This window comes from Oppia nitens, unplaced genomic scaffold (genome assembly GCF_028296485.1).
Source record: "Oppia nitens isolate AA-2021 unplaced genomic scaffold, nextdenovo-longstitch-racon4-pilon3 scaffold1_pilon_pilon_pilon, whole genome shotgun sequence".
Lineage (NCBI taxonomy): Eukaryota > Metazoa > Arthropoda > Arachnida > Sarcoptiformes > Oppiidae > Oppia > Oppia nitens.
Genome location: NW_026533199.1, coordinates 10,661,900 through 10,677,610, shown reverse-complemented (window position 1 = coordinate 10,677,610; position 15,711 = coordinate 10,661,900). Strand labels below are relative to the sequence as shown.

Below are 15,711 nucleotides of genomic sequence, written 5' to 3'. Positions count from 1 at the left end.
TCATCATATAAATGAGTCAATGAAAAACGGCTTAATAATAATAAAAATAATAAATTAGTTTCAAAAATGTTATCAATTGTCTTAATTTGTCGTAAAAAAATAATATTATCCTAAAATATAAAAAAAGTTTGAATTATCTTAATGTAAAAACTTCTTGACCACCAGTATTATCATAGTTATTGATATTATTTTTATTATTATCATTATTACTATTACTACTATCACTATTATTTATGAAAACATATTTTTTATTAGTTTTCAATTTTCTTTTAAAACACAATTTATTATTAGTATCACTATTACTGGCGGCAAAACAGCAACCAATTGATGCAATAATACTATTACTTCTGAATAGTTTGTAATTGGATTTCATAATCAATAGCAAGACTGCTATTATACGTAGTCCGACAAAAACCAGTAGCAAATTGCGTACATTTATCCAGAATACTTGGTCACCGTTGCCGGCAATCGACAGGCGCTGCAATACTGATGACTGCCATCCCGGAGGGCATCGATCGAAACCGTATATAACTATCATAACGCACTCGAATGTATGCCTCAAATAGGATACATCAGCTAGACTTTGAACCGGAACGGGAAACTCGTGGATCGGTATGATAATGTTGGCCAATATCATCATCGAATAGTGTATGCCAAACGAAGCTACCAGTGCCATCTTACTGTCCTGGTTGAATATGATGCCGGCTATGTGGCCGACACTTTGCGAGCACAGAGTGGACACCGATACAAAGGCCAGATATGAGCCGTACTTGAGCCACGATTGATACTTATTCATTATGGCTATGAATGGCATCAGTGTTAGGATAACTGGCCAGATATCGACTGTTGATTTTGACCAATAGTAAGCACCGGAACTGTACCAACCTGTTGATAGATATGGGTGTATTAGAGATATGTAAATATATTTAAATGCATATAATTTTGTTTGTAACAAAAATGGATTATATGACTACTAGTCAATCATTTTACATACCGTTCCTCTGTTCATTGATAAACACATTGACATTAGTGGTAAACGTCAACGGCGTGACAACAATCTGCAGATATGTGACAAGTGTTGTCAATACGATATGATATTTGATGTTTAGTGAGATCAGACTCTCATCGTTGATCACATCCAGATTACAGGTGCGACCATCAATCGTACCGTTACCATAATCACTACCACCACCACCCGTCCAATTGGCTGGCATACAACCGTCGGGAACGACCATATCTTCGTTTAGTGAACGAGAAAACGGTAGAGCAATAAATGTGACAACAAAAAACTGTATGACCAGTGACTTCCATTGGGACAGATATGTGATGCGCATTGTCCTCAACAGTAGATACCAGAAGTCAATTATCTGGAAAATTTTGTGTCTGGTTTGCAGCGAATTGTTTCCATTGACGGACATGTGATTACTAGTGTTGCGACAAAACTCGCGTAACTCATCTCTGGCCATCATTTGTTTTGTGTGCATAGATTGGATGTGTTCGTTGGTCAGGCCATCGGATGCGTGTTTGAGTACTACTTCAATGGGTGCCTCATAGTCGGCACATACCAGTCCACAGTCGACCAACCGTTCCCGTAGTCGGTGAGGTTCTCCCGAATAGAGTGTGTGACCGCCTTTTGCCAGCACATGGATGGCGTCAAACATAAGGAACAGTTCGTTATTTGGCTGATGTATGGAAGCGATGATTGATATACGATGCTTACGGGTTAGCGATTTCAAACATTTTATTACCTTTTAAGTAAATTATAAGCATAATTAAAATTTCAAAAAACAAATCTAATATAAACAAATTAAAAATAGATTTATGGTATTTAATAATTATAAAGTTGTCCAGTCATTTGCTAAATTAATTATATAAATATATATTACCGCAAATATTCAATAGTTAAAATAGTGTAAATTATTTTTTTAATTTGTTTAAATTATAGTTCAAAAAATATAGGGGATATTATCGGAAACACTAACCACTTCGGCGGCATCGCTGTCCAAACCACTGGTCGGCTCATCGATACACAACACGTTTGGCTTTATATAGGATGTAAGTTCAGCTGCAATGACCAGCCGTTTACGTTCGCCACCGCTACACCTTTCGACTGGTGTGTCGGCTATATTGCCGATCATCAGTTCATCCATAAGCTCGTCGATTGTCGATCGGGTCCAACCGTTATGACCACAACCGGCAAAATGTTGACTGTTCTTCAATCGTGAGGCATACAGAAGCGCCTGGCGTGCAGTCAGACCGTCCAACAGATGTTCTCCAGTGTTTTGTGTGATAAAACAGGCGAGTATTGGTTCGTCAGAGTTTGTGTATATTTCGCTACCCAGGCTCAGGGGTCTAGTCTGACGGCCATTCAGACAACGCATTAGACTAGTCTTACCCGAACCGCTCGGACCCATCAAACCGTTTAGCGAACCGAAATCAATTGAACCGCAAACATTGTCCAAAATGGTGTATCTCTTGAGGCCGCATAGTTTACGTTTGACTTCGTAGGTCAAGTCAATCCAAGCTAACATAACGGTGCGATCGGTAAGCGGTGCCGGCGTTATCTCCAGTACTGGCATCTTATCGACGACACCGTGACCATCGCCGCCTATGACCACATGATTGTCTGGATCGTTAAACTGTATACTCCTTTTATTATTACTACATTTATTATTATCATTGTTAGCAGTAGCAGCAGCACTGTTATGTCGGCGAAAGTATTGTAGTTTCAATGTTATCCTATTGGCTTTGAGCACAAGTATGAGAAACTCTATACATTTGAGTATGACTAAGGAATAGACTAAATATTGACAGTATCGCCAAAATAGATTCGTCCCGTCCATCAGGTCGTACTGATAAAGCACTATCGATGTCTGACCACTGCCAGTTGGGCACCGATCGAACCCATAGAGTATGATTAGCATACCGTTGAACAGGTATTTGGCAAATACAAACTCACTGATGGTCTGAAATATTGGGAACAGGTCTTTGGTAGGGACTATAAAGTTGTTGAAGTAGTGTAGTGTCGAGTAGGCGCCAACAGCCACACATAGAGCCAGCCGGTGTTGTCGATGACATAACAGTCCTATGATAGAGCCCAGCGTCTGGCACGACATGAAACCCATAAGACTAATATAGAGATATTTGTAGAATCGGTGGGTTTCATGGGGCTGACCACTGGCTAAGTACATGATAAGTGTGTAGATATAGGCGCAGACTATTGATAATAACTGTTCGGATATGGTTTTGGCCCAGAAATAGGCACCTGTACTATACCACTCTAGCAAAATGTGGATCAAAAGTATAAATTTATTATTAAAAAAATAATAATATTAAATAAGACTGAATAAAATATGACGGAGTATTTTAATGATAACTATTTATGTATTTACGTATTTTTGTGATCTATTAGATTAATTAAAGTTTATACTCAAAAATAATATAATATGCTATTATAAGGGCGTATAAAAAATTTAAAAAAAATAATTTATTTTAAATAAATAATTTTTTATCGAAATTTATTCATGTACAAACTAAATTAGCATAATCAAATAAATTCCAATATATAAAATATTTATCTTATTTTTTATATTTAATAATAAATTTAATATATAAACTAATTATGATTTTCAAATATAAACAATAATAATAGTTTTATATTTTACCTAATATAATTATTTTACAAAATATTTAATATAATTAAAAATATAATAAAATATTAAAAAAAGTCTAATAAATTAATTAAACTTTCTAATCTGATATTTATTATTAACAAATTATTTATTTATTTTTATTCAGTATATAATTATAATTATTATACTTTATACTAGTTATTTTTTATTAAAAAAAAAATTAAAATTATTTTATAAGTCAACATTACTACTGTAATTAGAAAATTACTATTAAAATTTATATAAAATTTTATTTGAATATCTTATTATATATTAGTGACGATGTTAACCAGGTTGTTTTATAAAACTTATTTAAATAGTAATTATTTATTTATTAACTAATAATATTAATAATATTATTATGCATTTTATTTAATAAAAAAACCTACTATTTTGATGTTCTGTAGTAAACACCCGATAGTCCAGTATATAGTTTGACGTTGCAATAGACGTGTGTAGTGTCAGCACTGTTATCGACGATATGTACTGATGATAAAGATTTTGTTCAATAATACCCATTTGTTGGTGAAAGTTATCCGGACAGGTAGTATTACCAGTGCCGGTACCTAAATCATAGCAGCCTGAGACTTTGCCAATATTATTGTTGTAGGCATAGGTTAGGCACAGTAGGAACAGTATGTAGAATAATAGCTGCATCGCTAGCGACCGCCATTGATACCAATAGGTATAGATGACTGTCCGCATCAGTAGATAGAAAAAGTCACTTAAGTTAAACAATTTGCTACGGTTTCGGACAAAACTGGACAACACATCCATACGATTGGTTGGACAACTACTCCACAGATTATCATTAGTTTTGTAAGTTTGTTCGGCCAATTGCCTAACATAGCTATCGTACTGTCCTTTAGACGAATATTTTAGTAGCACTTCAATGGGGAACTGTATGTCGGAATTGACAGTAATGTTACATTCAGTTAAATGTGCCGACAATTGTTCGGGTGGTCCACGATAAATGTTGAGACCGTGTTTGGCCAGTACGTAGACGTTGTCGAAAAGCATAAACAGATCGTTGTTTGGCTGATGTATTGATGTTATGATGGCTATCGAGTGTTTACGGCTCAGGGATTTCAAACAGGCGATCACCTAAAACAGTAATTCAAGACACAGGTAACACAAAATCATTAGACACGACTACACCAGACATATAAACAATAATTACATACAATATGTGCGGCATTACTGTCCAGACCAGTGGTCGGTTCGTCAACAAACATGACGTTCGGCAGCAAACCGCTGGTCAACTCTTGGGCAATGACCAGTCGTTTTAGTTCACCGCCGCTACACTTGTCCACCCGATTGTTGCGTATATCCCATATCATTAGTTCGCACATTAGCTCATTGACTCGTTTACGGTGACTGATAGCAGCAGCAGCGCCTCCAACACTACTAGACGACTGACCACTGTTTTTAAACCGGGACGCATAGGTCAACGATTGTCTGACTGTCAGTCCTGTCAATAGCCGTTCATACTGTTCCTGATGGATAAAACATGTCCTAAGCTCTTGACCGGCAGTCAAAAATATCATAGACTCGTCACCAATGCTATACCGGTTGCTGCCGTTCATACATTTAAGTAATGTAGTTTTACCCGATCCGCTAGAGCCCATCAGTGCGCTTATGGAGCCAAACTCAAAGGCACCGGTAATATTTTGTAGCAACAATTTGCTACTGGTGCCCATACGGGTATAGACACTGATGGACAGGTTAGTAAAACCAATGGCAATATTATTATTATTATCAACATTGTTAATTGACACATGTTGTTGTTGTTGATTTTCCATATTTAATTAACTGCACCTGATTATTTAAAAAAAAATTTATTATTAAATTTATTATTATTATATTATAGCAATTAAAGCTTACAAAAATTACTAATGCATACAATACTATAATAGATAATTGTTTTAGCAAATTTTTAATTGACAAAATAGTTTATTTATAGTTTACTTTTTAAATTACAATTTCCTTTATTTAGCAAAAAAAAAGCATAGAGGATATTGCAATTAAAAATTATAATTTAAATAATTATAATATTAATTACTCTAAAAGAAATTATTTAAGTTTGAAATTTTTTATAAATATTATTAAACATTAATATAAAAAAAGTAACAATAGAAATAATTTGTATAATATAAAATAATAATTTAAACAATTAAAAAAATAAACTTTATCCTCAAATATAATCTCAAATAATATAAATCTTGAAAGTATTATTTATCAGTAATAAATAAATTATTAATATAATATTTTTCTAGCATTATTATCATAAAATTGTATAAATTAATAGTAAATATTTAAAATTTTTATATTACTATTAATTAATTTAGATATTAAATTTAATATTGCAATTAATACAGTAGTATATATATGTATATATGATAATAATAACAAAAAATAATAGATTTTTACAAGTTAGTTATAAAATTATTAATATTTATTAAAAATTAAATTATAATATATTGATGTCTATAACAAATATCTTATAAATAATTAAAATATTATACATACTTAGGGAATACGGTACTTTTTCAAAAAAACTATTTTTAATATGGGAATACGGTACTTTTTCAAAAAAAACTATTTTTAATTTGGGAATAAGGTACTTTTTCAAAAAAACTATTTTTAATTTGGGAATACGGTACTTTTTCAAAAAAAAACTATTTTTAATTTGGGAATAAGGTACTTTTTCAAAAAAAACTATTTTTAATTTGGGAATAAGGTACTTTTTCAAAAAAACTATTTTTAATTTGGGAATAAGGTACTTTTTCAAAAAAAACTATTTTTAATTTGGGAATAAGCTACTTTTTCAAAAAAACTATTTTTAATTTGGGAATACGGTACTTTTTCAAAAAAAAACTATTTTTAATTTGGGAATAAGGTACTTTTTCAAAAAAACTATTTTTAATTTGGGAATACGGTACTTTTTCAAAAAAAAACTATTTTTAATTTGGGAATACGGTATTAATTTGAAAAACATGTGTTAACTATGGGAAGACGGTAATATGATTGCTTATAAGATGATTTAAATTGTATATATGATAATAATAACAAAAAATAATAGATTTTTACAAGTTAGTTATAAAATTATTAATATTTATTAAAAATTAAATTATAATATATTGATGTCTATAACAAATATCTTATAAATAATTAAAATATTATACATACTTGTATGTTTGCATTTAAAAAATATAATTATTATTTATTAATTTAATTTAACTAAACATTATCATTTGTTTAAAATATTATCCAGAATATTATTTTAGATTTTCACTTTAATTGTTAGTTAAATAAATCATTATTATTAATATTATAAAATTTAGAAAAATATTTTCTTACTTTTTATATAATAATTTTTACAAATTTTTTAGGTAGTATAGTTATTAAGGGCTTAACATATCAATTATTAGTCATTATTAATGTTAGTCATATTATTTAAAAAAAATTGACAATTTTAACAGCAACAAAATAATCGTTATCTAGTGTTTAATTGATTGCATATAAAAATTATTAAAAATTTGTAAAAAAATAGAAATTTTAATACTATATACAGTATACAGAATGTTTGTTTATAAAAATTTTATTAATACATTAAATACAATACACTTGTAATAAAAATATGTAATGATTTTTCTTAAAAAAATTAATTGCAAATAAATAATAATGATTTTTAAACATGATTTAGACTTTTTGCTATATCTCTCTCTCTATTTTATTATACAGTATTACAGTATATATACATTTATAGAATTTATTTGTGTCAATCAATATCATATATAATACAATAGTAAATATCATATAATATATGAGAAAAATAAAATCTAAGATTGCGTTTGCGCTCAAACACTACTTTACTATTAAATGACAATAAAATTTGATATATAATTTTCTAATAATAATTTGATATGCATTTTATGATAAATAATTAAATAACACGTAAAATCACACTCAATATTTAAGAAAAAAAACATATTTGGTATTATTATTATTATTTTTGATTTAATTAATCATATGATAAAATTAAGTCATAACTATTATTATTATTGTAAAGGAAACTTACAATTATAATATTATCATATAAATTGCTAAACTAGTTAACAAATATACTGTATATTTAATAACAATATTATATCATATTATAGTTTAAACTGTTGTCTACTATTAATTTACAATGAATATTTTAATTGATATTTATGTAATTATTTAAATATAAATTTATTCTTAAATATATATTTTTATATTAATTAAAATAAAATGCAAATACCAAATATTATTAATTATTTAATAAATATGACTATTGTTAATTTGAAATTTTTAGAATATTTTATATAATTTTAATTAATAATTTTTGAAAATTATATATATTTAATATTTTTATAAAAATTACAAAATCAAATAGTTATTGAAAATTCTATTTTCTTATTAATATTACTGTTACTATAATTAATAATCATTTTTAGAAAACAATTATAACAATTAAATATTATTAGATTTTATTATTTATTTTAATAATATTAGTCTTGAATATGAGATATCAGTACTTAATTAATATCTTATATAACTATTATTTATCAGTAATCAACAAATATTAGTTTTGTCTTTTAATTAAATATTTTAATTAAATAATTTTATTTTATTTTTATAAATGAATAAACAATATATTAATTATAAGTCAATATTTGACTTAATGGAAAAATTACTATATTTAATTAATAATAATGAAATTTATTAGAAATACTATTATTTACATAATAAAATTTTATATTATAAATAATTAATACTATAAATGTAATTATCATATTATATATTATGCAAATGTTTATATACAGTATATACTGTAGAATCAATAACCATCTAAATTATTTAGTTGTCCTTGATATTTAAAAATAAAAAGTTTTTTTTGTAATAATAATAATCTAAATTAATTGTTATTATATCGATGACATTTAATAAGACAAATTGCTTAATAGCATATAATAAACTAAAATATTTATTATTATTTTTCAATAACAATATCAATTAAGTTAATTACTTATTATAGATAATTAAACTAATGGTAAGTCCCCGGTGTCATAATATTGATACTATTAAGTACTTAATTAAAGTGCACTGATTATCACTAAATTTTACCAAAATAAATACTTATAATACTAATTGAACAATATTTTTCTTAACATTATCATTTTTGTTTATTGAGAAATAATTTTTTTAAAAATATTAATATAAAGAGCCAGTCAATTGATCTTGCGCCACGTAATATTTGAATAACTTTTAAACGGTTATAGATAATTTAATTCTGTAAAATACATTTAAGAATATCATATCGACCACACTTAATATATACACAAACGCAAAACTAGGATGACCAGATATTCATAATATCGGGACCAACGAAAGACACTATGCTACAGGTCAAACCACAACGTATAAATTTATTATGACAATGAAACTTTGTAGTCAAGAAATAATAGTTTAATATAAAAAAAGAATCATCAAAATCGAATTGGTAGTTTAGTTTTTATGGCTTGTTAAGTTTGTCATAAATCATATTATATAATATGGTCTAAATTAAAAATGACGTTATTTATGAATATTATATATTTATTAGATTTAATTTTAAATTATATTAATATTTCTAAAAACGAAATTTTAATATATCGACTAATTTTCAAAATAATCGAATTTTAATATAAATTATATTATAAAATTACAATAGTGTGATTTATATTCAAATTCGATTATTTTGAAAACTAGTCGATATATTAAAATTTCGTTTTTACAATTAGTATAATAATTGAAAATTTATCTTATAAATATATAATAATCATAAATAACGTCATTTTTATTTTAGACCATATTATATAATATGATTTATGACAAACTTAACAAGCCATAAAAACTAAACTACCAATTCGATTTTGATGATTCTTTTTTTATATTAAACTATTATTTCTTGACTACAAAGTTTCATTGTCATAATAAATTTATCAGTTGTGGTTTGACCTGTAGCATAGTGTCTTTCGTTGGTCCTGATATTATGTATATCTGGTCATCCTAGTTTTGCGTTTGTGTGTATATTAAGTGTGGTCGATATGATATTCTTAAATGTATTTTACAGAATTAAATTATCTATAACCGTTTAAAAGTTATTCAAAAATTACGTGGCGCAAGATCAATTGACTGGCTCTTTATAAAGTTGAAAACTATAATAATTAAAAAAATAAAGTGAAATTAAACATACAAAGTTTTACTAATGTTTATTTTTTTTGTAAAAATGTTTTATTGATCATTAATAATTGATGCTTATTAATTTAAAATACTAAAATTTTATTTTTTTTTCATTAATTTTATTGTTTATAATTTTTATTTAGATAAATAAAATCAATGTATTAACGTCATAAATATTATATTTATAAATTACATGCTAAAACATTAGTAATTTGATGACATTTATATTAAACAAAATATTTACTATCCATTTGTTTTTCTATATTTTTCTATAGAATTATTACTATAAATAATTAACTTAATTAAAAATAAATTTATTGTAAAAATATTTTGATTATATTTATATTACATTTATATAATTTATTTTAAACAATAACATTTTGATAACATTATGAAGTATAGAGTAACTAATTGTGTATAACAAAAAACTAATAAATAAATCAATTTTAACTCTCAAATATAAAAAAACATTGTTTTGTATAATATAATAATATACAATACCTATTGACAATATGACAATATAGGTTATATTTATAGCAATATTATTTATAAACTAATAATATAATAATATATATTGATTTACTATTTTGAATTCAGAAATGGATTTATCAATATATATATAGATATAAACTTATATACTGTATATATGGCCACACCTAAAAATATATTATATATATATATTATATAAAAGCAAATATAGGTATAATCATAATTTATTCATAAGCTAGCCCTAGAATGATAAATAAAATTAATTTGTAATGTATTTTAATTGTAATTGATTAAATTGAAATCAATAATTATAATCTAATAGTTTAAATAATTAATTTCTTTAATTAATACAATTAGTTTTATATTCAATTTATATTTACTACTATTTTTATTGACAATTTTGTAAAATTAAATTAATTATTATTATTAATTTAATTTTAATAATAAATTTAAGGTACTAAAAATTTTGTTTCTTAAAGTTTAGTTATATAATTATTATTTTCATCTTTGAGTTCATTAATTTGTAAAATATTGCCAATAATATTAATATTATGTTTATATTGACTGTGATCTGAGTCGATAACACATTGATTGGCAGCCAATTCACGTGTTAATTGATATTTTTTGTTTTCAATTTGAATATAATTAATGATATTATAGATGGGCGACACCAACAATATGTATAGACTGTACGATAATATCACTGTTACGGTTAGGTCTACATACAGGCCTTCCAGCTATTAGACAAATATAAATAACAACAAAAAATTGATGATAAATATCGGAAAATTTTTAACAATAATATTTTGTAATTTTATTTATTTTTTTAAATAAATAATTATCAAAAAAATAATACTTACAGTCTTTAGATCAGTCATTATATATGATTGTCGTACGGAATAAATGCGCGAAAATATTACCGCAAAATGTACTAAATATATGAGTGATGAAAGTTTGGCCAACGGTTGCAAACATTTTACAGATAATATTGATCGTAACACTACTGTTAAAAAAATAATTAAATTATAACTCAGTTATTATTGTATTTCATTTTTAAAAAAATTATTTTAATAAAATATTTTTTTATTGCTAACAATAATTTAGTCAATTAATTAACTAAAATAATATTTATTAAAAATAAAATAATAAATTTATAGAGACCATGAAGAAAACAAATAATATTTTTAAAAAAAACTTTTTTAAAAAGTCAATCTTAATTAATTGATAATATTTATCGCAATAGTACTGATAAAATATTTAATAGTAAATAAAATTGTTTAATTAACAAAAAGTTTGTATAATATAGTTAAAATATAAATTTCTTTAATGGCTAATAATAAAATTTTGCAAACTGTTATTGAAACTATTAATTATAATTAATTAATGTTTTGTGAAACTAAAATAATATATTTAGAAAAATAATAAAAATATTTTTTATATATATATATAATAATTAAAAATTAAATACTAAAAAATTTTTATGAGATAAATATTATTATTTTTATTGTTAAAAATTACCTGATTTTTTAGTACAACAAACAAACCAAATGAATGCCATCGATGTCGACCACAAGCATCGGCCGACACTTATAAATAACAGTGCGTTCAATGTTTGGGGCGAATCGTTGAACAAACTCAATGTGTTGTTCCACATGAGTGTCAGTCCAAGTATGACAACCGCTAATATTGACAAACCTCTGTGTAATAGTTTGTCTTTAAGAAAGGGAACCGTTAGTTTGGGATTCATTTTGATGGCATAGCCGGCCAGTATGCCTATTGTGAATGAACACACATATTGGCCGGTATTCATGTGATACATAAATACAGAAAATGTTAGCTCTTTCAGTGACGGCTGACGTGTTAGCTGGTAATAGGTGTTGACACCGTAGATCAGATACGGCGATATCATTAGCAACAGTCCGGCCAGTATGACCACAACCGAAAGTTTTAGGCCAAACATTGAGTGTCTGTGCAATGTTATAATGAGTACAGGTGCCAGTAGACTAAGCTGAAAGTTTGCCGATAAAAACCATGTAATGTGAACACACTAATTGGTTGGATAATAATAATAGTTAATTTTTTTGAATCAAAATTAATTTATATATCAAATAGTCTATTCTTATTTTTTTGTTGGTGAAAATATTACTAAAATTAATTAAATCTGTTTTTTATAAAAATAATATTTCCTATTAAAAAATACCATTAAAAAATTAAAACAATTAGAGAAATTAATTGTTATACATAATAAAATTTAAATAAACAACATTATTCAACAAATATCAAATAATGTAATTAGTAATTAATTAATTTTTTATAAATATAATATTCATAATAAAAACAAAAAAAATAGCAAAAATTACTTACAATACTAAAGAAATATTTTCCCAACAAAATATTGAAATTACTGTAATATAGAAAATTAGATAATAAAACACTGGTATCCCGACAGCCCGGTTGAAAATATTGGTCGCACTCGTGCCAAATGGGACCACTGCCTACCAATGGCAACAAATAATACATTAATATAGCGGCAAACAAGGGCACCGATAGCTGTAGCCAACGTTTTCCTATATATTTCAAATAACTAAATTTGCGGCTATCAATTTTATCTAGTTTGCTTAGTAATTGATAGCACAAAAATAAACCGCTACAAAATAATTATAATAAAAATAGTTAATAATAAATAAATAGTAATAATAATTAAAACAATAAGTTTTTTTATCTTAACATACGATGCAACCATAAACGTGTCGATTGCCAATTGTTTGGCCCTAACAAACACATAGCGATTGGCATGAAATAATTGTAACGGTACCGACTCGTTGAACCGTTTCAATACAAACGAATGGGCTGTAAACAGGTAGGTATGGGCTGCCAGAAGCCATACCGATACCAATAGTTTGGTTGTATTGATGGATGCAAATTGATTTATTGTGTTTGATTTGTTGGCACATAATTGTCTAGTATTTGTTATCATTGAAAAACAAAGTAACAGTTTGTTGTTGAGTACCGGTAGTTGTTTGTCGTTGTTGTTTTTCGGAACGGTATGTTGTTTGGACAGTAGTCGACATTTAAGGTATTTATGGTATAACTCGTATGATGTGCCCAATGATACCAATATGATTGATGTGATAAATATAAAACTTTTTATAAAATTGTTAGAGAAAAAAATAATAATTTATTTATACATAAATATACAGTACATACATAGCAAATATCTGATATCTGTCCAAATTTAATGGTCTATCTTTGATAATACAGGTGCGCTCCGGTATCTCAACAGGTATTCGCAAAAATGGATATAAAACTGTAAAAATAACATTAATTATTAATTTAAATATTATATATTTATGTATTTTATTTTAAATTTGAACGAAAACTGAATTAAAAAAAATTTTAAAAAAATTTATTAATATAATATTCATAATAATAATACTATAAAAACAATTACTTCGGTTAAACTCGTTTTCAATATCCCGTGGATTGCATTTATCGGGAATACAGATCCCGAACTCGAAAAACTTTCCGTCTCTCATATTCAAGTATTCGGTAATTTTCAATATGGGATTCAATTCGGCATAATTACCGAAACCATATTTTCGGGTAAAATTCTTCAATTGTGTTGCAAAAACATTGCTCTCAAATGTCGGATCGTATGTTTCCCTTAAAGGATAGGGCATTATTAGCCGAAGCAAACAGTATTGGCCAGCAATCATGTTGTTGTTGTTGTTGTCCTCTTCCTCCGCGGGGCTCTTGATGTCCACACATTGATCGTATTCGCCAAATGTTGTGATAATACCGCCCCAAAAACCGGTAGGTATGGGATGCGATTGTGAGTCGAAAACTGTCAAAAAATAAAAATAATTATTTAAAAATTTATTATAAATATAATTATAATTAATATTATTTGACTCTAAAATTGTTAACAGATCAATAATTAAAAAAAAAAATCTAAACTATATTTGTGACAAAAATAAAAAATAATTGATATTTCAATATATTTTCATTTTATATTTTACATTACTTTTTTAAAAATAATATTTAACTTGTATTATAAATATCAAGTTTTTAGAAAATAAATAAAAGTTGTTATAATTAAAATAAATACTTATTAATTAATTTTTGTAAAAAACAGATTATGTCATACATTTGAAAGCCCAGATCTCTTCGCGAATCAACGCTTGCAATACCCGACTGACGGCAGCCATACACTGGGGCTCCAGTTGTATATCGAAACTCAATTCGTAGGCCATTCCCCGTAGATATTGATAAACATCGCGAAACTCTTTCAACCCGTAGATCTGATGTTCCCATCGGAATGCCCTCAAAAAGCGATCCCACGTTTCATTAAAATGTTTAACTATTTTCACTCTCGGCTCCTGTTTTAGACTTTCGTAGTCTACGGGCAATAGTCGGCTAATGTTTAGACCTCTCAGGGCATCGGCCGGTGAACATTCAGTTGGCTCGTCATTGGCTTCATAGTCAGTATCTTCTTCATCATCATTATTATCAATATCATCGCCCGTTCCTATTAAATCACTTTCCTCGGCACCGGTATCATCATAATTGGTACTATTGTTATGGTTATTGTAGTCATCAATTGAATCATTAGTATCTTCACTGTTATCGTAATCATCAGTTAATAAATAATCACTACTATTATCATTGATTTTGCTATCAATCCTCTCATTATTATTATTACTAGTATTTAATGCAAATATTGATACTAAAAATAAATAAATTAATAATATTAAAACTGTTAAATATTTTAATCTTTTAGATATATAATAGTTCATTTTACACTAAAAAATAAATTACTATTATTATTAAAACTTAGTCAAAAAAAAACTATGTAATAAATAACAAAATATCTTTATTGAAAAAACATTTAAACTTAAGTTAAATTGATGTTAATACTGTATTTTGAAAAATGTGATAAAACTAATATAGCTTTTTTCAAATATAACATTTAAAAATATTAATCTATTGATATTTCTTTCATACGTGTCGGGCATACCTATCCTTGCGATGACATTAATCTTCAAAATTGAATTTTAAGTTTAAAAAAAATTATTAAACATATTATTTAATTGCCATAACCTTCAAATGAAAATGTTATAACATTTATTGAACTCAACATTGAATTTTATAATATATAAATCGACTAAAAATTATTTCATTATTAATTTATAAGTAAAATACATTTAATGAATTTTAATCATCTAAATTAGCAATAATTTATCAAGCATTATTAATTTACAACTTTAACTATTATTTATAAATGTGTTATAATTTTGATAAT

At 26.3% G+C, this 15,711-nt stretch overlaps 2 protein-coding genes across 2 annotated transcripts; both read right to left on the bottom strand.

Annotated features, from left to right (window-relative positions):
* Window positions 1-73: 73 nt before the first annotated feature.
* On the bottom strand, window positions 74-5,473 carry LOC128951385 (uncharacterized). Its single transcript, XM_054296634.1, has 5 exons — window positions 4,856-5,473; window positions 4,061-4,775; window positions 1,983-3,280; window positions 995-1,748; window positions 74-885 (listed from the first exon to the last, which is right to left on the bottom strand). The coding sequence occupies exons 1-5, from the start codon at window positions 5,471-5,473 to the stop codon at window positions 134-136; spliced, it is 4,137 nt and encodes a 1,378-aa protein (XP_054152609.1). The 3' UTR covers window positions 74-133.
* Window positions 5,474-12,779: 7,306 nt separating this feature from the next.
* On the bottom strand, window positions 12,780-15,424 carry LOC128951384 (uncharacterized). The gene is made up of 6 exons (XM_054296633.1): window positions 15,414-15,424; window positions 14,557-15,110; window positions 13,861-14,253; window positions 13,617-13,716; window positions 13,142-13,552; window positions 12,780-12,904 (listed from the first exon to the last, which is right to left on the bottom strand). Exons 1-6 carry the CDS (start codon window positions 15,422-15,424, stop codon window positions 12,829-12,831), a joined length of 1,545 nt encoding a protein of 514 aa, XP_054152608.1. The 3' UTR covers window positions 12,780-12,828.
* Window positions 15,425-15,711: the final 287 nt, after the last annotated feature.

Coding starts and splice junctions, on each gene's coding strand:
- LOC128951385 (XM_054296634.1), bottom strand. CDS start 5,473: ATGGAAAATCAACAACAACAACATGTGTCAATTAACAATGTTGATAAT. Junction 3,281..4,060: donor TACTACAGAACATCAAAATA/GTAGGTTTTTTT, acceptor ACATTTTGCTAG/AGTGGTATAGTACAGGTGCC. Junction 886..994: donor TATCAATGAACAGAGGAACG/GTATGTAAAATG, acceptor ATCTATCAACAG/GTTGGTACAGTTCCGGTGCT.
- LOC128951384 (XM_054296633.1), bottom strand. Junction 14,254..14,556: donor AGAGATCTGGGCTTTCAAAT/GTATGACATAAT, acceptor ATTTTTTGACAG/TTTTCGACTCACAATCGCAT. Junction 13,553..13,616: donor AGATATCAGATATTTGCTAT/GTATGTACTGTA, acceptor TTTTATAAAAAG/TTTTATATTTATCACATCAA.